Source organism: Mustelus asterias, chromosome 24 (genome assembly GCF_964213995.1).
Source record: "Mustelus asterias chromosome 24, sMusAst1.hap1.1, whole genome shotgun sequence".
In the NCBI taxonomy this organism is placed as follows: domain Eukaryota; kingdom Metazoa; phylum Chordata; class Chondrichthyes; order Carcharhiniformes; family Triakidae; genus Mustelus; species Mustelus asterias.
The window spans coordinates 53,944,002-53,964,986 of record NC_135824.1 but is presented as its reverse complement, the minus strand read 5'-3'; the positions used below and the strand labels follow the sequence as shown (position 1 = coordinate 53,964,986).

The window sequence follows — 20,985 nt, the reverse complement described above, 5'->3', positions numbered from 1 at the left end:
GTGATATTCCCCTCATCGCCACATTTCGGCACCTGTTTGGGTCAATGCACCCTAACCAGCGCGTCTTTCGGACTGTGGGAGGAAACCGGAGCAAACCCACGGGGAGAACGTGCAGACTCCAACGTCACAGACAGTGACCCAAGGCCGGGAATCGAACCCGGGTCTCCGGCGTTGTGAGGCAGCAGTGCTAACCCACTGTGCCGCCGGGCCGCCCCTGGATGAGTACTCGGCACGCCATAACATTCAAGGCTATGGGCCAAGTGTTGGCAAGTGGGATTAAGTGGGCAGGTTAGGGCATTTCATGCATCAGTGGAGACTCGATGGGCCGAAGGGCCTCTCCTGCACTGTGCCATTCTGTAATAAAACCCAGAATACAACAAGATTTATTGTACTCTAAAGAATACAAGCAATGGAAGGAAGCAAAAGCAGAATTTCGGCCTACTTTATTCCCGCGAAGCCTTTAATTCCTAAACGGCCCCTGGAGAAAATTGACACTCATTGTTCTCTCTGGCTGTTCCTGTATCCCAAACACGACCCAGTCCAATTCACTCACCGCTCCCACGCATTTCACCGACCGACATTTACTCTGGGTCTGGCAGGGGGAAGGGGGGCGGAGGGGGGGGGGGGGGGGGGGGGAGCGGTGGTGGCCATTTAAAAATTCTCACTCTCCTGTTCCAATCCCTCCCTCCATGAACTTGCCACCTAGCTCCCTCTCTCTGTAACTTCCCCACCTTACCCCCCATCCTTCCCCTCCCCCAGCCCCCCCCCCCATCCCTTCCCCCCAGCTCCCCATCCCTTCCCCCCACACCACCCCCCCCCCCCATGCCCCGCCGCCGAGATCTCCGAACCCCGGCCTGCGACATGGATCCAACGGTTACCCTCACTCCACCGGGGGCAGCCATGCTGGGGTGAGGAAAATCGCTGATTCGCAAAGACACAGAAGATTTTTTTTCTTGCCACCGCATCTGACCTGTGTCGACGCACGAGAGGCTCAAACTAAAGCCCTAGTGGCTGCCGTCTACCAAAATGGCTGGCTATTTAAAATGGCCGCCAGCCTCAACACCGAGGCTCCTTCAAGATGGCGTCGGCAGCATCAGGAGCAGGAAGGGGGCAGAAGCTTTCCTCCCCTGTGGTGTTGGGGGAATGATAGCCCCCAAATGCATGTTGACAATTACCCCCATTTCCGTCCCCCGTCCCCCGTTTGCCACCTAACACGGGCCTGTCACCAAGGCAACCAATCCAGGAAGGACCTTTCTTACCTCCTCACGGGTAGAGACGAGACAGGAAGGCCTTGAATGGGGCCTGTCCACATGGACTGCACCACATAGGGGAGTGGGGGGAGGGGAAGGGGGACGGAAGGGGCAATGGCTGCTGCCATCTGCGCCAATTAGCAGCGTGGAGTATCGAGGAACTTCCTTCAGTTGTCTTGGGCCTGCAAGGGTTAAGAGCCTCCGCTGGTGTTGGTACGTGGCTGTTTTTTTACCTCGCTAAACACCAGCTGTTGCCAATGGTAAACAGGGGCTGTCAACAGATGCCAGGCACCGCAGAGACCCATGAGACCCGCTCACAGCTGTGGGTAACTTGTTAGTTGTCTACTCAGGTATCTCGCCAACACTTTGTGTTCTCGAAAGAGGGCAAATCGATCGCATCAGCAGTAACCATCCAGGGAGTGAGTTACACATTGGAGGGGTTCAGGGTCGTTTATATTCTATACAATAACAGATACCCGGGAGTGAGTTACAGACTGGAATCTAATCGAGGGGTTCGGGTGGTTTATATATAGAATAACAGATACCCCGGGAGTGAGTTACATACTGGAATCTAATCGAGAGGTTCGGGGTAGTTTATATATAGAATAACAGATACCCGGGAGTGAGTTACAGACTGGAATCTTATCGAGGGGTTCGGGGTGGTTTATATATAGAATAACGGATCCCAGGGTGTGAGTTACAGACTGGAATCTAGTCAAGTGATTCAGGGTGACTTATATGTAGAATAACAGATATCCGGAAGTGAGTTACAGACTGGAATCTAATTGAGGGGGTTGGGGTGGTTTATATATAGAATAACAGATACCCGGGAGTGAGTTACAGACTGGAATCTAATCAAGGGGTTCAGTGCGGTTTATAGATAGAATAACAGATACTCGGGAGTGAGTTACAGACTGGAATCTAATCAAGGGGTTTGGAGTGGTTTATATACAGAATAGCGGATAGCCGGGAGTGAATTACAGACTGGAATCTAACTGAGTGATTCGGGATGGTTTATATATAGAATAACAGATACCCAGGAGTGAGCTGCAGACTGGAATCTAATCGAGGGGTTTGGGGTGGTTTACATATAGAATAACAGATACCCGGGAGTGAGTGACAGACTTGAATCTAATCGAGGGGTTCGGGGTGGTTTATATATAGAATAACAGATACCCGGGAGTGAGCTGCAGACTGGAATCTAACCGAGGGGTTTGGGGTGGTTTACATATAGAATAACAGATACCCGGGAGTGAGTGACAGACTTGAATCTAATCGAGGGGTTCGGGGTGGTTTATATATAGAATAACAGATACCCGGGAGTGAGTTACAGACTGGAATCTAATCAAGGGGTTCAGTGCGGTTTATAGATAGAATAACAGATACTCGGGAGTGAGTTACAGACTGGAATCTAATCAAGGGGTTTGGAGTGGTTTATATACAGAATAGCGGATAGCCGGGAGTGAATTACAGACTGGAATCTAACTGAGTGATTCGGGATGGTTTATATATAGAATAACAGATACCCAGGAGTGAGCTGCAGACTGGAATCTAATCGAGGGGTTTGGGGTGGTTTACATATAGAATAACAGATACCCGGGAGTGAGTGACAGACTTGAATCTAATCGAGGGGTTCGGGGTGGTTTATATATAGAATAACAGATACCCGGGAGTGAGCTGCAGACTGGAATCTAACCGAGGGGTTTGGGGTGGTTTACATATAGAATAACAGATACCCGGGAGTGAGTGACAGACTTGAATCTAATCGAGGGGTTCGGGGTGGTTTATATATAGAATAACAGATACCCGGGAGTGAGTTACAGACTTGAATCTAATCGAGGGGTTCGGGGTGGTTTATATATAGAATAACAGATACCCGGGAGTGAGTTACAGACTGGAATCTAATCGAGGGGTACGGGGTGGTTTATATATAGAATAACAGATACCCGGGAGTGAGCTGCAGACTGGAATCTAATCGAGGGGTTCGGGGTGGTTTATATATAGAATAACAGATACCCGGGAGTGAGTTACAGACTGGAATCTAATCGAGGGGTACGGGGTGGTTTATATATAGAATAACAGATACCCGGGAGTGAGTTACAGACTGGAATCTAATCGAGGGGTACGGGGTGGTTTATATATAGAATAACAGATACCCGGGAGTGAGCTGCAGACTGGAATCTAACCGAGGGGTTTGGGGTGGTTTATATATAGAATAACAGATACCCGGGTGTGAGTTACGGACTGGAATCTAATCGAGGGGTTCGGATGCAGTGTACAATAACGGTTACCCTGGTCTGAATGTTTCGCAGCCTGTGTGTGAATATTCTCCGTTCTTTATTTGATGTTCTGCAGATGTGACTGTCCAGCATTTGGGGGAGGCAGAGGTGTACGATTGGGAGGTGGAGGGGATGGAGGGAGGTGGATCCTGTTGGAGGGATCGTGAGGGGGAATAGTGAGAGGGAGGGGGATCAGAGCCTGGACGGACGGAGGATTGAGTGAGGGTGGGAGAGGGGTGGAGTGGGAGGGAAGGGGAGTGTGGAGGGGGAGGGAGGGAGAAGGGGGGAGGAGGGGGGGGAGGGAGGGGGAGGGGGAGGGAGGGGGGAGTGGGAGGGAGGGGGAGGGAGGGGGAGGGAGGGGGGAGTGGGAGGGAGGGGGGAGTGGGAGGGAGGGGGAGGAGGGAGGGGATTGCAGTGAGGGGTGGGGGCATGAGGAGGGGGGAATGTTGATGCCGGAGGGCGTGGGGGGGAGGGGTAGGTGAGGGAAAGGAGTTGTTGTGTGGGTGGAGAGGGGAATGCTGGTCGCTCTCTCTGCTCCAGCACACCCACTGGTTCCCGGTACGGTGTAAATACCACGAGGTTCCCTCTGTTAGGCACAAAGACCTCACTGTGTTTCCCTGGGGGAGGGCTTAGCTCTGGTCAATAACTGGCAGTCGGCATGTCTGAGCAGATCCAATTCCCTGGGCACGATCTCTATCTGCTCATCGAGCTGCCAGGAGGAGAGTTTATAATTAGAAATCACTCCAGATTATTTGTAGGCTTTCACGTGTCTGTTCCCCAGGAGACGCTGGACCCAGTGGACGACTCCCATCCCACCCGGTGTTGACACCATTCGACACAAAGCTGAGGCTTCCAGCCCATCGCCCAGGCCCATGCTGCCCTGTGCAGTCCTGAGGGGGTGCTGCATTGTCAGAGGTGTCCAGTCTGACCCTCCCCACGCCGCCTGTCTTACTTGGCCAATTGCTGGGTAGATGTCCTCGAGCTTGTACCCACCCTAGTGATGGTCTCCTTGACAAGGGGATGGGACACAATGAGTTGGGGGTTAGGAGGAGTGGGGGCAGCGGGGGGGGGGGGGGGGCGGCGGTGGAGGGGGGCTTTGATTCCAGCCCTTCTTCTGTTTGCCTCAGGAGTTAGTAATCAGCCATGCCCTCCTGTAGCAATCCGAGCCCAAGAAGTGCAACACTTTCTCTCACCTTTGAACAGAAACCTTTCCCTCCTCACACCAGGGCCCTGACAAATCCACTCCCCCTCAGATAGGCCCAAATGAAGCCTTTTCCCCTTCAAAGGGCCTTGAACAGAGGCCTTTCCCCCCTCACACCAGGGCCCTGACGAAGGCATTCCCCCTCAGGTAGGCCCTAATGAGGCCTTTCCCCCTTCAAAGGGATGGACAGAGGCCTTTCCCTTTCCAACCAGGGCCCTGACGAAGGCATTCCCCCTGAGATAGGCTCAGATGAGGCCATTCCCCCTCAGGTAGGCTCTGATGAGGCCTTTCTCCCTCACACCAGGGCTCTGACAAAGCCATTGCCCCTCAGGTAGGCCCGGATTGAGGCTTTTCCCCTTTCAAAGGGCCTTGGACAAAGGCCTTTTCCCTTCCAACCAGGGCCCTGACAAAGCCATTCTCCCTCAGGTAGGCCCTAATGAGGCCATTTCCCCTTCAAACGGCCTTGAACAGAGGCCTTTGCCCACTCACACCAGGACCCTGACAAAGCCATTCCCCCTCAGGTAGGCCCGAATGAGGCCTTCCCCCCTTCAAAGGGCCTTGGACAGAGGCCTTTCCCCTTCATACCAGGGCCCTGACGAAGGCATTCCCCCTGAGGCAGGCTCAGTTGAGGCCTTTCCCCCTCAGATAGGCCTTGATGAGGCCTTTCCCCTCAACAGGCCTTGAGCAGAGGCCTCTCTCCTCGATGATTAGGGCCTTGACGACTCGGTCATTACCCTCCCATCACAGCTGGGCCCTGAACAAAGGCCTCTCCCTTCACAAGGGGGCCTCCTCCACCTCACACCCAGGCCTGAGCAGAGGAATAAACTCACAGAGTAGGCCGAGAGGCTTTCTTCTCCTCGACGGGTTCAAACCCTGGGCCAGAATCTGCACATGTTTGATCTTGCCTATTGAACTTCAGGGAAGCCATTCCGTTAGCCACGCCGCTAAGTGCCGCTGACCCAATTCCAAGGATCCCGTGGGCTATCTGAAGACCGTGGTAAAGAGCCACCAATCCTTCCTCAAATGGCACCGCCAAAAAGAGATGAATGGGCCCTTTAGCCCCTTGCTGTTTGTGGGATCTCACTGTGTCAGTTGAGTAAAAGGCGCTGACCCGCATTTCAAAGTGATTTATTGCGCGTAAGTCGCTTCACTTCACTCTAAGAGGAGTGAGTTTGTCCTTCTCAATGCCTTGCTTTAAGGTGAAAGACTTGCATTTATATAGCGCCTTTTACAACCCTAAGTCCTCCCAAAGCATTTTGCCACCAGCAGAAGCTTGGTTACCGTTGGAATGGGGGAAACGTCACAGGCAACGTAGACCACAAGATATAGGAGCAGAATTAGGCCATTCGGCCCATCGAGTCTGCTCTGCCATTCAATCATGGCTGATATGTTTCTCAATCCCACTCTCCCGCCTTTTCCCCATAATCTTTGATCCCCTTGCCAATCAGGAACCTATCTATCTCTGTCTTAAAGACACTCAATGACCCGGCCTGTAGACCACAAGATATAGGAGCAGAATTAGGGTTGCCCAGGTTCAGAGTTCGAGGCTTGGGTCGGAAAAGGTGGGAATGAAAGGAAAATTCAAACAGTGACAAGACTGGGCACACAAAACCCTCGCGATCACGAGGGGAAGATGAAAACGGGCCACAATTCCGAGGCCTAAGGATCAGGAGGAGGCCATTCAGCCCCTCAAGCCTCCTCTGCTATTCCATTAGATTACGATTGATCTGTATCTGGACTCCATCTACCCATCTTGGTTCCCTCAATACCCTTGTTTGATTGAGAAAAAAATCAACTTCAGTTTTGAAATTCTCGTTTGACTACCCGCCACCGCCCCCCCCCGCCCCGCCCAACCTCTCACCCCCACCCTCCCCCTCGTTGAGTCTTGGCTGTTTGGTTCTTGGGTTGGGAGTTCTGGATTTCCAATCCTCTTTGTGTGAAGGAGTCACCCTTGAGTGCTTGAGTGCTCCGGCTTGAATGTTAAGGTTCCGCTTATCTTGTTCTGGGTATTTACCCGTGCCCCCAACCCCCTACCCCTCCAACCCTCCCACCCAGCACAACTACCCCTCAACTCCTCCCCCTGCACAACACCCCCCCACACACACAGCTACCCTTTACCCCCCTCAGGGCCACACAACTCCCCCTCCATGCACAGACCCCCCAACCCCCCCACACACAAACTACTCCTTACCCCCCACACAACTCCCCCTCCATGCACAGATCCCCCTACTCCCAAACCCTCTCCCCCCCACAAAACTATCCCTTACCCCGTACACAACTCCTCCCCACACACTTCCCCCCCCCGTGCACTCCCCCCCTCACATACACAACTCCCCGTCACACAGCTGCCCCCCCAACTCCTCCCACCTGCACAACACCACCCCAAACAGCTACCCCTGCCCTCCACAGAACTTCTCTCGCTCCCCCCTCCCTCACTGCTGTATAATTCCCCCTGCTACGCACAGCTGCCCCCTGCTCCTCCCCCCCCCCCCGCACCGCTCCCCTCCACACTGCTACCCCCTACCCTCCCACTATTCCCCCTCATCCCCCTCACTGCCGCACTCTATTCCCCCAAGCACATTCTCCCTTCTCCCACACCCTCCCCCTCTTACAACTCCCCCCACACACTCCCTTCACGGGGACAGCTCCCTCCCCTTCCCAATGCACAGCTTCCCCTTACCCCCGGCCCCCCCACACAATTCCCCTCAACACCCTCACTGCCACCCCCCTTCCAATCACATCTCCCGCTTCTGTCCCCCACTGCACAACTCCCCTCACCTCAGTCTCCCACCCCACACCCCGACAACTCCCTCACCAACGGAAGTGGTTTCTCTTTGCCGACCCTATCAGCACTTTCAATCCCCTTCATCGCCTCAACTGAATCATTCCTTAGTTATCATTAAGATCAATTATCTGTTCATTCTCACTGGCTGTTTGAGGGAGTTTGCCTGTACACAGTCTGATAGCCTCTCTATTGGAACCACAATCTTCATTGCCCATTTGGACATTGCAAGGCTTTTTATATTAACTCTTTCATGGGCGTCATTAGGTCACCATTTATTACCCATCCCTAATTACCCCACAGCGGCCATTTCAGAGGGGCATTTAAGAGCCAACCGCATTGCTGTGGCTCTGGAGTCACATGTAGGCCAGACCGGGTAAGGACGGCAGATTTCCTTCCCTAAAATTTGATTTGATTTATTATTGTCATGTGTATCGGGATACAGTGAAAAGTACTGTTTCTTTGCGCGCTGCACAAAGCATACCGCTCGTAGAGTACATAGGGGAGAAGGAAGGGAGAGAGTGCAGAATGTATTGCTACAGTCACAGATAGAGTGTAGAGAAAGATCAACTTTATACATGGTAGGTCCATTCGAAAGTCCGATGGCAGCAGGGAAGAAGCTGCTCTTGAGCCGGTTGGTCCGTGATGCATAAGACCATAAGACATAGGAGCAGAATTAGGCCACTCGGCCCATCGAGTCTGCTCCGCCATTCAATCATGGCTGATTCTTTTCTCAAAGAACAACAACAAAGAACAAAGAACAAAACAGCACAGGAACAGGCCCTTCGGCCCTCCAAGCCCGCGCCGCTCCCTGGTCCAAACTAGACCATTCTTTTGTATCCCTCCATTCCCACTCCGTTCATGTGGCTATCTAGATAAGTCTTAAACGTTCCCAGTGTGTCCGCCTCCACCACCTTGCCCGGCAGCGCATTCCAGGCCCCCACCACCCTCTGTGTAAAATACGTCCTTCTGATATCCGTGTTAAATCTTCCCCCCGTCACCTTGAACCTATGACCCCTCGTGAAGGTCACCACCGATCTGGGAAAAAGCTTCCCACCGTTCACCCTATCTATGCCTTTCATAATTTTATGCACCTCTATTAGGTCACCCCTCATCCTCCGTCTTTCCAGTGATCATCCCCATTCTCCTGCCCTTTCCCCATAACCCCTGATCCCCTTATTAATCAAGAACCTATCTATCTCTGTCTTAAAGACACTCAATGACCTGGCCTCCACAGCCTTCTGCGGCAAAGACTTCCACAGATTCACCACTCTCTGGCTGAAGAAATTCCTCCTCATCTCTGTTTTAAAGGATCGTCCCTTTAGCCTGAGGTTGTGCCCTCTGGTTCTAGTTTTTCCTACTAGTGGAAACATCCTCTCCACGTCCACTCTATCCAGGCCTCGCAGTATGCTGTAAGTTTCAATAAGATCCCCCCTCATCCTTCTAAACTCCAACGAATACAGACCCAGAGTCCTCAACCGTTCCTCATACAACAAGCTCTTCATTCCAGGGATCTGGACTGACTTTTGTATCTTTTTCCCGACAGAAGAAGGTGGAAGAGAGAATGTCTGGGGTGTGTGGGGTCCCTGATTATGCTGGCTGCTTTGCCGAGGCAGCGGGAAGTGTAGACGGAGTCAATGGATGGGAGGCTGGTTTGCGTGATGGACTGGGCTACATTCACGACCTTTTGTAGTTACTTGTGGTCTTGGACAGAGCAGGAGCCCATACCAAGCTGGGGTAAAAGGGGACATTAGTGAACCAGATGGGTTTTTACGACAATCGATGGTAGTTTCAAGGTTATCATTACTGGGATTAGGGATGGAATTTACTGACCCCACCCACTGCCGGGATCGGCCAATCAGTGGAAAGTCAACGGATGCTTGACTAGGTTACTGAATCTTCCAGGATGGGTCCCGCCCTGAGGGAACCAGCCAATCCCCGGCCTGGGTTAGATATTAATTGAACCCGTGTCTACCAATGCGGGACTACAGGCCAGTGACATTGGCACCGTGCCAGTGTACCCCTGGGCTGGTTAACGGCCTTCCCTTCTCTCCTCACGCCTCGGTTTGTATTCCAGGTTGAGGAGGTGGACTAGAGTGAGGTGAGATGCCCAACCAGACGGCCAAGATTGCGGAGGCCCGCATGGCGGTCGAGCAGTTGAAACTGGAGGTCCACATCGACAGGATGCAGGTGAGGATCCAGTCACCCAGGAACAGCCGGCGATCCAACCCCATGGTGCTCAACACTGAGACACCAACTGCCCCCCAGTTACCAGGACATCCCGCACTCTCTGACTCACCGACACTGACTCCCAGCTCCATCAATCCATCAAATATATAACTCCAATCCACCCATTTAAACCCCTCCATCACCCAGCCCCACGTCCCTCCCTATCTCTGTAACCTCCTCCAGCCCCACGTCCCTCCCTATCTCTGTAACCTCCTCCAGCCCCACATCCCTCCCTATCCCTAAACCTCCTCCAGCCCCCACATCCCTCCCTATCTCTGTAACCTCCTCCAGCCCCCACATCCCTCCCTATCTCTGTAACCTCCTCCAGCACCACATCTCTCCCTTTCTCTGTAACCTCCTCCAGCCCCTACAACCCTCCCTATCTCTGTAACCTCCTCCAGCCCCACGTCCCTCCCTATCTCTGTAACCTCCTCCAGCCCCACGTCCCTCCCTATCTCTGTAACCTCCTCCAGCCCCACGTCCCTCCCTATCTCTGTAACCTCCTCCAGCCCCACATCCCTCCCTATCCCTAAACCTCCTCCAGCCCCCACATCCCTCCCTATCTCTGTAACCTCCTCCAGCCCCACGTCCCTCCCTATCTCTGTAACCTCCTCCAGCCCCACGTCCCTCCCTATCTCTGTAACCTCCTCCAGCCCCACATCCCTCCCTATCCCTAAACCTCCTCCAGCCCCCACATCCCTCCCCATCTCTGTAACCTCCTCCAGCCCCACATCCCTATCTCTGTAACCTCCTCCAGCACCACATCTCTCCCTATCTCTGTAACCTCCTCCAGCCCCACATCCCTCCCTATCTCGGTAACCTCTTCCAGACCCACATCCCTCCCTATCTCTGTAACCTCCTCCAGCCACACATCCCTCCCTGTCGCTGTAACCTCCTCAACCCCACGTCCCTCCCTATCCCTGTGACCTCCTCCAGCCCCAGATCCCCCCTATCTCTGTAACCTCCTCCAGCCCCGTGTCCCTCCCTATCTCTGTAATCTCCTCCAGCCCCACATCCTTCCTTTTCTCTGTAACCTCCTCCAGCACCTACACTCCTCCCTATCTCTGTAATCTCCTCCAGCCCCAGATGCTTCCCTATCTCTGTAACCTCCTCCAGCCCCACATGCCTCCCTATCTCTGTAACCTCCTCCAGCACCTACACTCCTCCCTGTCTCTGTAACCTCCTCCAGCCCCACATCCCTCCCTATCCCTAAACCTCCTCCAGCCCCCACATCCCACCCTATCCCTGTAACCTCCTCCAGCCCCACATCCCTCCCTATCTCTGTAACCTCCTCCAGCCCCACATCCCTCCCTATCTCTGTAACCTCCTCCAGCCCCTACAACCCTCCCTATCTATGTAACCTCCTCCAGACCCACATCCCTCCCTATCTCTGTAAACTCGTCCAGCCCCTTCAACCCTCCCTATCTCTGTAACCTCCTCCAGCACCACATCCCTCCCTATCTCTGTAACCTCCTCCAGCCCCACATCCCTCCCTATCTCTGTAACCTCTTCCAGACCCACATCCCTCCCTATCTCTGTAACCTCCTCCAGCCACACATCCCTCCCTGTCGCTGTAACCTCCTCCACCCCACATCCCTCCCTATCCCTGTGACCTCCTCCAGCCCCACATCCCCCACTATCTCTGTAACCTCCTCCAGCCCCGTGTCCCTCCCTATCTCTGTAATCTCCTCCAGCCCCACATCCTTCCCTATCTCTGTAACCTCCTCCAGCACCTACACTCCTCCCTCTCTCTGTGACCTCCTCCAGCCCCACATGCCTCCCTATCTCTGTAACCTCCTCCAGCACCTACCCTCCTCCCTCTCTCTGTGACCTCCTCCAGCCCCACATGCCTCCCTATCTCTGTAACCTCCAGTGGGGTCCACTGCTGAGTTAGCTAGAGATTATCAAACTTCCATTAAAAACATCTAACCCTATGCTGCACCTGTCCTGGGAGTGTTTGATGGGGACTGCGTAGAGGGAGCTTTACTCTGCAACTAACCCCATGCTGTACTTGACCTGGGAGTGTTTGACGGAGGACAGTGTAGAGGGAGCTTTACTCTGTATCTAACCCCGTGCTGTACCTGTCCTGGGAGTGTTTGATGGGGACAGTGAAGAGGGAGCTTTACACTGTATCTAACCCCATGCTGTACCTGTCCTGGGAGTGTTTGATGGGGGACAGTGTAGAGGGAGCTTTACTCTGTATCTAATCCTGTGCTGCACTATCGTGAGATTGTTTGATGGGGACAGTGTAGAGGGAGCTTTACTCTGTATCTAATCCTGTGCTGTACCTGTCCTGGGAGTGTTTGATGGGGACAGTGTAGAGGGAGCTTTACTCTGTATCTAACCCCGTGCTGTACCTGTCCTGGGAGTGTTTGATGGGGGACAGTGTAGAGGGAACTTTACTCTGTATCTAACCCCGTGCTGTACCTGTCCTGGGGGTGTTTGATGGGGGACAGTGTAGAGGGAGCTTTACTCTGTATCTAACCCCGTGCTGTACCTGTCCTGGGAGTGTTTGATGGGGGACAGGGTAGAGGGAGCTTTACTCTGTATCTAACCCCGTGCTGTACCTGTCCGGGGAGTGTTTGATGGGGGACAGTGTAGAGGGAGCTTTACTCTGTACCTAACCCCGTGCTGTACCTGCCCTGGGAGTGTGTGATGGGGGACAGTGTAGAGGGAGCTTTACTCTGTATCTAACCCCGTGCTGTGCCTGTCCTGAAGTACAGTCTCACTCTATCTTTCTCTGTCCCTCCCCCTCTCTCTGTCTCTCTCTCTTCTCTGTCTCTCTTCTCTGTCTCTCTCACTGTCTCTCTCTGTCTCTGTTTCTCTCTGTCTCTCTCTCTCTGACTCTCTCTCTCTCTCTATCTGTCTCTCCCTCTCTCTCTCTCTGTCTCACTTGCACTGTCTCTCTCTGTCTCTGTCTCTCTTTCTCTGTGTCTCTCTCTCACTCTATCTCTCTCTCCTTCGCTCTCTCTGTCTCTCTCTCTGTCTCTCTCTCTGTCCCTGTCTCTCTCTCTCTGTCTCTCTCTCTCTCTCTGTCTCACTCTATCTTTCTCTGTCCCTCCCCCCCTCTCTCTCTCTGTCTCTCTCTCTATCTTTCTCTGTCCTTCCCTCTCTCTCTCTCTCTCGCTCTCTCTCTGTCTCACTCTATCTTTCTCTGTCCCTCCCCCCCCTCTCTCTCTGTCTCCCTCTCGCTCTCTGTCTCACTCTATCTTTCTCTGTCCCTCCCCCTCTCTCTCTCTCTCTGTCTCACTCTATCTTGCTCTGTCCCTCCCCCTCTCTCTCTATCTCTCTTGCACTGTCTCTCTGTCTCTGTCTCTCTCTGTGTCTCTCTCTCACTCAATCTCTCTCTCCTTCGCTCTCTCTGTCTCTCTCTCCCTCTGTTTCACTCTATCTTTCTCTGTCCCTCCCCCTCTCTTCGTCTCTCCCTTCTCTGTCTCTCTCACTGTCTCTCTCTGTCTCTGTTTCTCTCTGTGTGACTCTCTCTGTGTCTCTCTCTCTATGTCTCTCCCTCTCTCACTCTCCTTCACTCTCTCTGTCTCTCTCTCTCTGTCTATTTATTTCTGTCTGTCTCTGTCTCTCTATTCTCTGTCACTCTCGCTCTCTATCTCACTCTATCTCTCTCTCTCTCCATCTCTGTCTCTCACTCCAGGTCTCCAAGGCTGCTGCTGAGCTGTTGGCTTACTGTGAGGAACATGCCAAGGAAGATCCCCTCGTTACTCCCGTCCCCAACTCCAACAACCCCTTCCGGGACAAGGGCATGTGTTCCATCCTGTAGAGAGTCACTGCCTGACCCCTCACCCATGTTGACGGCACCCAGGATGGCTTTGCGAGGGGTTTGGATCCAGAACCTCGAGATGAACATGCGTACCAACGAAAGAGGCAGATTCGTCACCAATCCTCTCACGAGTGAGGTGATTAGCAACCTCCTAATTTGAAAAAAATAAATAAACTAGTTTGTTCCCTCCCTCTTCATGTTATGACCTTTTATGGAATGAAACTCCACAGATAGGGAGTTAAGCTTAATACCGTCTAGCTTATCCGCAGTGGAAATCCATGCCACATAGTGTGATAGATGAGATATATAAGCAGGGGAATATCGGAACGGTTGTGTCCTGCATTCTCACACACAAGGACTTAGAAATAATTCTTCATCACCAACTGAGAGGTTAAAGTTAAAAAGTTTATTCATTAGTGTCACAAGTCGGCTTACATTCACACTGCAGTGAAGTTACTGTGAAAATCCCCTAGTCGCCACACTCCGGTGCCTGTTCGGGTAACACGGAGGGAGAATTTAGCACGGCCGATGCACCCTAACCCGCACGTCTTTTGGACTGTGGGAGGAAACCGGAGCACCCGGAGGAAACCCACGCAGACACGGGGAGAATGTGCAAACTCCACACAGAGAGTGACCCAAGCCGGGAATCGAACCCAGGTCCCTGGCGCTGTGAGGCAGCAGTGCTAACCCGCTGCGCACATTGTTCTGTCACTAACCCAGGGTCTTTGACACATCAGGGTCTCCCTGGAATCTCCAAGAATCATTCTCCAAGGGGCTAAACTTTGGAAGGAGTAAATCTGACAAGGAGGAACTCAAGGGATGACGTGGCACTAGGACGTTCTGTGGGACAAAGGGACCTTGGCGTGTTTTCTTTATTCATTCGTGGGACATGGGCGTCGCTGGTTGGGCCAACATTTATTGCCCATCCCTAGTTGCCCCTTGAGAAGGTGGTGGTGAGCCGCCATCTTGAATCGCTGCAGTCCCCGTGCTGTGGGTTGACCCACAATGCCGTTAGGGAGGGAATTCCAGGTTTTGACCCAGCGACTGCGAAGGAACGGCGATATATTTCCAAGTCAGGATGGTGAGTGGCTTGGAGGGGAGTTTGCAGGTGGTGGTGTTCCCATGTATCTGCTGCCCTTGTCCTTCTAGATGGGAGTGGTGGTGGGTTTGGAAGGCGCTGCCTAAGGATCTTTGGTGAGTTGCTGCAGTGCATCTTGTAGATAGTACACACTGCTGCTACTGAGCGTCGGTGGCGGAGGGAGTGGGTGTTTGTGGATGAGGTGCCAATCAAGTGGGGCTGCTTTGTCCTGGATGGTGTCGAGCTTCTTGAGTGTTGTTGGAGTCGCACCCATCCAGGCAAGTGGGGAGTATTCCATCACACTCCTGACTTGTGTTTGTCTATTGATCTTTGAAGACAAAAGGCCATGTTAGTAGGATGGTGAAAAAGACACTCGCCTTTATCAATCGAGGCATAGATTACAAAAGCAGGGAAGTCATGTTGGAATTGTACAGAACTTTGGTGAGGCCACAGCTGGAGCACAGTGTGCAGTTCTGGTCGCCACATTATCGGAAGGACGTGATTGCACTGGAGGGGGTGCAGAGGAGATTCACCAGGATGCTGCCTGGGATGGAGCATTCAAGTTATAAAGAGAGGTTGGATAGGCTTGGGTAGTTGTTATTGGAGCAGAGAAGACTGAGGGGCAACGTCTTAAGAATCTTAGGAACCCTACAGCGCAGAAGGAGGCCATTCGGCCCATCGAGCCTGCACTGACAAACAATTCCAACCCCCCTAGCCCTATCCCCACAAATTTACCCTGCTAATCCCTCTAACCTACACATCCCGGGACACTAAGGGGCAATTTAGCATGGCCAATCCGCCTAACCCGCACATCTTTGGACACTAAGGGGCAATTTAGCATGGCCAATCCGCCTAACCCGCACATCTTTGGACACTAAGGGGCAATTTAGCATGGCCAATCCACCTAACCCGCACATCTTTGAACACTAAGGGGCAATTTAGCATGGCCAATCCACCTAACCCGCACATCTTTGGACACTAAGGGGCAATTTAGCATGGCCAATCCACCTAACCCGTACATCTTTGGACACTAAGGGGCAATTTAGCATGGCCAATCCACCTAACCCGTACATCTTTGGACACTAAGGGGCAATTTAGCATGGCCAATCCACCTAACCCGTACATCTTTGGACACTAAGGGGCAATTTAGCATGGCCAATCCACCTAACCCGCACATCTTTGGACACTAAGGGGCAATTTAGCATGGCCAATCCACCTAACCCGCACATCTTTGGACTGGCCTGATCGACCTGATTGAGGTGTTCAAGATTATGAGGGACATGGACAGATTGGATAAGGAAGCAGCTGTTCCCCTTTGCTGAAGAGTCAGTCACGAAGGGACATAGGTTCAAGGTGAGGGGTGGGAGGTTGAGGGGGGGGATTTGAGGAAAAACCTTTTTTACCCAGAGGGTGGTGAGGGTCTGGAATGCGCTGCCTGGGAGGGCGGTGGAGGCGGGAGGCCTCACATCCTTTAAAAAGTACCCGGATGAGTACTTGGCACTTGGTACTTGGTTCTTGAAGAGATAACAAATAGGTTAGACCAAGGAGAGCCAATGGATGTTATCTATCTTGACTTCCAAAAGGCCTTTGACAAGGTGCCTCACGGGAGACTGCTGAGTAAAATAAGGGCCCATGGTATTCGAGGCAAGGTACTAACATGGATTGACGATTGGCTGTCAGACAGAAGGCAGAGAGTTGGGATAAAAGGTTCTTTCTCAGAATGGCAACCGGTGACAAGTGGTGTCCCGCAGGGTTCAGTGTTGGGGCCACAGCTGTTCTCTTTATATATTAACGATCTAGATGACGGGACTGGGAGCATTCTGGCCAAGTTTGCCGATGATACAAAGATAGGTGGAGGGGCAGGTAGTATTGAGGAGGTGGGGAGGCTGCAGAAAGATTTAGACAGTTTAGGAGAGTGGTCCAAGAAGTGGCTGATGAAATTCAACGTGGGCAAGTGCGAGGTCGTACACTTTGGAAAAAAGAATAGAGGCATGGACTATTTTCTAAACGGTGACAAAATTCATAATGCTAAAGTGCAAAGGGACTTGGGAGTCCTAGTCCAGGATTCTCTAAAGGTAAACTTGCAGGTTGAGTCCGTAATTAAGAAAGCAAATGTAATGTTGTCATTTATCTCAAGAGGCTTGGAATACAAAAGCAGGGATGTACTTCTGAGGCTTTATAAAGCACTGGTTAGGCCCCATTTGGAGTACTGTGAGCAATTTTGGGCCCCACACCTCAGGAAGGACATACTGGCACTGGAGCGGGTCCAGCGGAGATTCACACGGATGATCCCAGGAATGGTAGGCCTGACATACGATGAACGTCTGAGGATCGTGGGATTATATTCATTGGAGTTTAGGAGGTTGAGGGGAGATCTGATAGAAACTTACAAGATAATGAACGGCTTAGATAGGATGGACGTAGGGAAGTTGTTTCCATTAACAGGGGAGACTAGGACGCGGGGGCACAGCCTTAGAATAAAAGGGAGTCACTTTAGAACAGAGATGAGGAGAAATTTCTTCAGCCAGAGAGTGGTGGGTCTGTGGAATTCATTGCCACAGAGGGCTGTGGAGGCCGAGACGTTGAGCGTCTTCAAGACAGAAATTGATAAATTCTTGATTTCTCGAGGAATTAAGGGCTATGGGGAGAGAGTGGGTAAATGGAGTTGAAATCAACCATGATTGAATGGTGGAGTGGACTCGATGGGCCGAATGGCCTTACTTCCGCTCCTATGTCTTATGGTCTTATGGTCTTATCATAACATTCAGGGCTGTGGGCCGCGTGCTGGTAAATGAGATTAGGTGGGAGGTCAGGTGTTTCTTGTGTGTCAGTGCACAACTCGATGGGTTGAAGGGCCTCTTCTGCGCTGTGCGACTCTAAGAAAACTCAGGAGAGAATTGGACAGAGAGAATTGAAATAGACCAAGAAACAATTTCTTCATTCCCGATTTGTGATTGGAGATGCAGGGAGTGGGCGGGGTTACAGGCGGTTTGACTGACAGCTGGGAATTGTCCAATCGGATACACTCTCCCCCCCCCAGCGTGGGGGAGGGGGGGTGGGTCTGACAGGGGTCGTGAGCGACTAGTCGACCAATAGTGTGGGAGGGGGGGTGGTCAGATTGGACGAAACCTCCAGGTTGGCCATATACCCAGAATTCCTACATCGATGAAGAAAATATCTTTATCGGTTAGCATCTGACCACCCGTCATAGAATCATAGAATCCCGACAGTGCAGAAGGAGGCCATTCAGCCCATCGAGTCTGCACTGACAACAATCCCACCCAGGCCCTATTCCCATAGGGCGGCACGGTAGCACAGTGGTTAGCACTGCTGCTTCACAGCTCCAGGGTCCTGGGTTCGATTCCCGGCTCGGGTCACTGTCTGTGTGGAGTTTGCACATTCTCCTCGTGTCTGCGTGGGTTTCCTCCGGGTGCTCCGGTTTCCTCCCACAGTCCAAAGATGTGCGGGTTAGGTTGATTGGCCAGGTTAAAAATTGTCCCTGAGATGTGTAGTTAGAGGGATTAGCGGGTAAATATGTGGGGGTAGGGCCTGGGTGGGATTGTGGTTGGTGCAGACTCGATGGGCCGAATGGCCTCCTTCTGCAGTGTAGGGTTTCTATGTTTCTATAACTCCACATATTTACCCTGCTAATACCCCTATTGGCATGGCCAATCCACCTAACCTTTAGACACTAAGGGGCAATTTAGCATGGCCAATCCACCTAACCAGCACATCTTTGGACTGTGGGTGGAAACCGGAGCACCCGGAGGAAACCCACGCAGACACAGGGAGAATGTGCAGACTCCACACAGACAGTGACCCAAGCCGGGAATCGAACCCGGGTCCCACCGTGGCATAACGAACTGGCACAAGTAACAGATGATCTGGGTCATTATCACATTGCTGTTTGTGGGATCTTGCTGTGTACCAATTATTTGCCCCATTCCCGCATCACAGCAGTGACAGGTATTTGACTGGCTGTAACGCTGCTCGGGACGGCCAGTGGTTGTGGACGGCGCTATGTGAATGCAATGTCATTCCTGCCTGGGGGGTTTTTGGGAAGTTGTCTGTAACAGTTGTTTAAGTGGCTCAGTATGGAATTTAACTCGGTATTGGTCCTGTGCCCCTGGGGATGTGTTATTGTGTATAAGATGCTACAGAAATAGGAGCTGTTATTGTCCCGGGCTCCAGACGGTTGCAAATGTTTCCACTCTGTGCATCCTCCATCACACTATCCTCACCGCCTGCTTTCCCCCATCACATTCACACCAATCTCACCTCACTCCCTAACCCCAATTCTGCACCTTTACTGCACTCTCCCCTCTCTCTCGTTCTCCTTCACACCCTCACTCACTCACTCTCTCTCTCATCCTTTCTCTATCCCTCTCTCTCACTCCCTCTGCCTCTTTCTCCCTTTCTCTCTCTCCTTCTGCCTCTCTCTTTCTTTCTGTATCTCTCACTCTCGCTGTCTCTCACTCTTACTCTCTCTTTTTCTCTCTCCCTCTGTCTGTCTGTCTCTCTCTCTGCTTCTCTTTCTCCCCCCCTCTCCCTCTCTCTCCCCCTCACACTCCTTCCCTCGCTCTCTATCTCTCTCTCTCTCCCTCTGCCTGTTTCCCTCTGCCTGTCTCTCTCTCTCTCTCTTCGCCTTTCACTCTCTCTCTCTCTTTCTCTCTGCCAATGTCTCTCCCTCTCCTTCTCTCTCACTCTCCTTCTCTCTCTCTCCCTCTCCCCCTCTCCACCCCTCACACTCTCTCCATCTCTCACTTTTTCTCTTCCTCTGCCTCTCCTCTCTCCCTCTCTTTCTCACACTCACTCTCTCGCTCTCTCCCTCTCTCTCTCTCTCCCTCTCTCTCTATCTCTCCCTCTCTCTCTCTCCCTCTATCTCTCTGCAGCACTCTGTCAAGTCAGGCAGGGTCAAAGGTGCCAACACCCTTCCCACAATACAGCGGGGCAGGAATATCCGGCCCCCCAGCCGCCAGCTTGTCGGCACTGGGAGGCGGCACACTGTTTGCCGGTGATGGGATTCGCTGCTGCCAGCGCTCTCAGTGAGAATTCCCATTGAAGCCCCCCCCCCCCACATCGCCAGGAAACCCGCGGCAGGACGTGCATCGCCGGCAGAACTGGAAAATCCCACCGGCGGGAATTTCCGGCCAAAGAATTCCGGCCACCACCGGGTTGTTGTGGAATTCTCGGCCCAATGGTCTGATCCTACAGCACCATCTAGTGTCGACGCCTGTTACTGCCAGGATGACGACTGGATTCCACCGTCAGTATTCCCAGAACAGGAATGGATCACATGAGGGACAGAGCAGGAAAAGGCCACAGACCCCCACAAACCCCCACAGACTCCCGCAAACCCCCACAGACCCCCACAAACCCCCACAGACCCCCACAAACCCCCACAGACCCCCACAAACCCCCACAGACCCCCGCAGAACCCTGCAGACCTGGACAGACCCCGCAGAACCCTGCAGACCCCACAGACTCTGACAGACCCCCACAGACCCCCGCAAACCCGGACAGACCCCCGCAGACCCATCCAAGACCCGCGGAGACCCTCACAGACCCCTGCATTCACGAGACCGCCCGGTGAATTCACAGCATCAGGCAAAGGATTTACAGCACAGAATTTGGCCATTCAGCCCATCGCTGCCCTTTACTCTCCCCCTTCAGCCTCTTCCCACATTCCTCATCTCACGAGGGTTGGCCAACTGAAATTAAATATATTCCTGGAGGTCCCATGACATGACACGCCGCCTCCCCATCCACCCCACCCCCCCTCTCCACCCCTCCCTCTCCTCCCCCCCTCTCCAGCCCCCATCTCCACCCCCCCCTTCCACCCCACCAGCCCCCCCACCACACTCCCCGCCTCCCCCGACCCTCAGCCATGATTCAGCCAACACATCTGTCCTTGTGACAAAGGGCCATTCGGTCCATCAAGTCTGCACTGACTCTCCAAATGAGCATCTTACCCAGACCCTCCACTCCACCCTGTCCCCGTAACCCCATACACTTCCCACGGCCAAACCACCTAACCAGCACGTCATCCGGACTGTGGGAGGAAACCGGAGCACCCGGAGGAAACCCACGCAGACATGGGGAGAACGTGCAGACTCCACACAGACAGTGACCCGAGCCGGGAATCGAACCCAGGTCCCTGGTGCTGTGAGGCAGCAGCGCTAACCCACTGTGCCACCATGTGCCCCACCCCCCCATTCCTCCCTATCTCCGCATTCTCCTCCAGCCCATACATCCCCTCCCTATCTCTGTAACCTCCTCCAGCCCCACATCCCCCCTATTTCTGTAACCTACTCCAGCCCCACATCCCTCCCTATCCCCGTAACCTCCTCCAGCCCCACATCCCCCCCTATCTCTGTAACCTCCTCCAGCC

General features: G+C 53.0%; 1 protein-coding gene across 3 annotated transcripts; it reads left to right on the top strand.

Moving 5' to 3' along the window:
* The first annotated feature begins 1,536 nt into the window (after window positions 1-1,536).
* LOC144511440 (guanine nucleotide-binding protein G(I)/G(S)/G(O) subunit gamma-8-like) lies at window positions 1,537-13,693 on the top strand. 3 transcript variants are annotated; one of them, XM_078241795.1, is made up of 3 exons: window positions 1,537-1,600; window positions 9,590-9,702; window positions 13,391-13,693. In XM_078241795.1, exons 2-3 carry the CDS (start codon window positions 9,619-9,621, stop codon window positions 13,514-13,516), a joined length of 210 nt encoding a protein of 69 aa, XP_078097921.1. In that variant the 5' UTR covers window positions 1,537-1,600; window positions 9,590-9,618; the 3' UTR covers window positions 13,517-13,693. The 3 variants fall into 3 exon arrangements, with proteins under 3 accessions (XP_078097921.1, XP_078097922.1, XP_078097920.1); XM_078241796.1 differs by having other exon boundaries at window positions 1,554-1,572; XM_078241794.1 differs by having other exon boundaries at window positions 1,584-1,669.
* Window positions 13,694-20,985: the final 7,292 nt, after the last annotated feature.

Excerpts from the sequence above, each read along its gene's own strand:
- LOC144511440 (XM_078241795.1), top strand. The coding sequence starts at position 9,619 with ATGCCCAACCAGACGGCCAAGATTGCGGAGGCCCGCATGGCGGTCGAG. Across the intron at positions 9,703-13,390 it reads TCCACATCGACAGGATGCAG|GTCTCCAAGGCTGCTGCTGA; the intron begins GTGAGGATCCAG and ends CTCTCACTCCAG.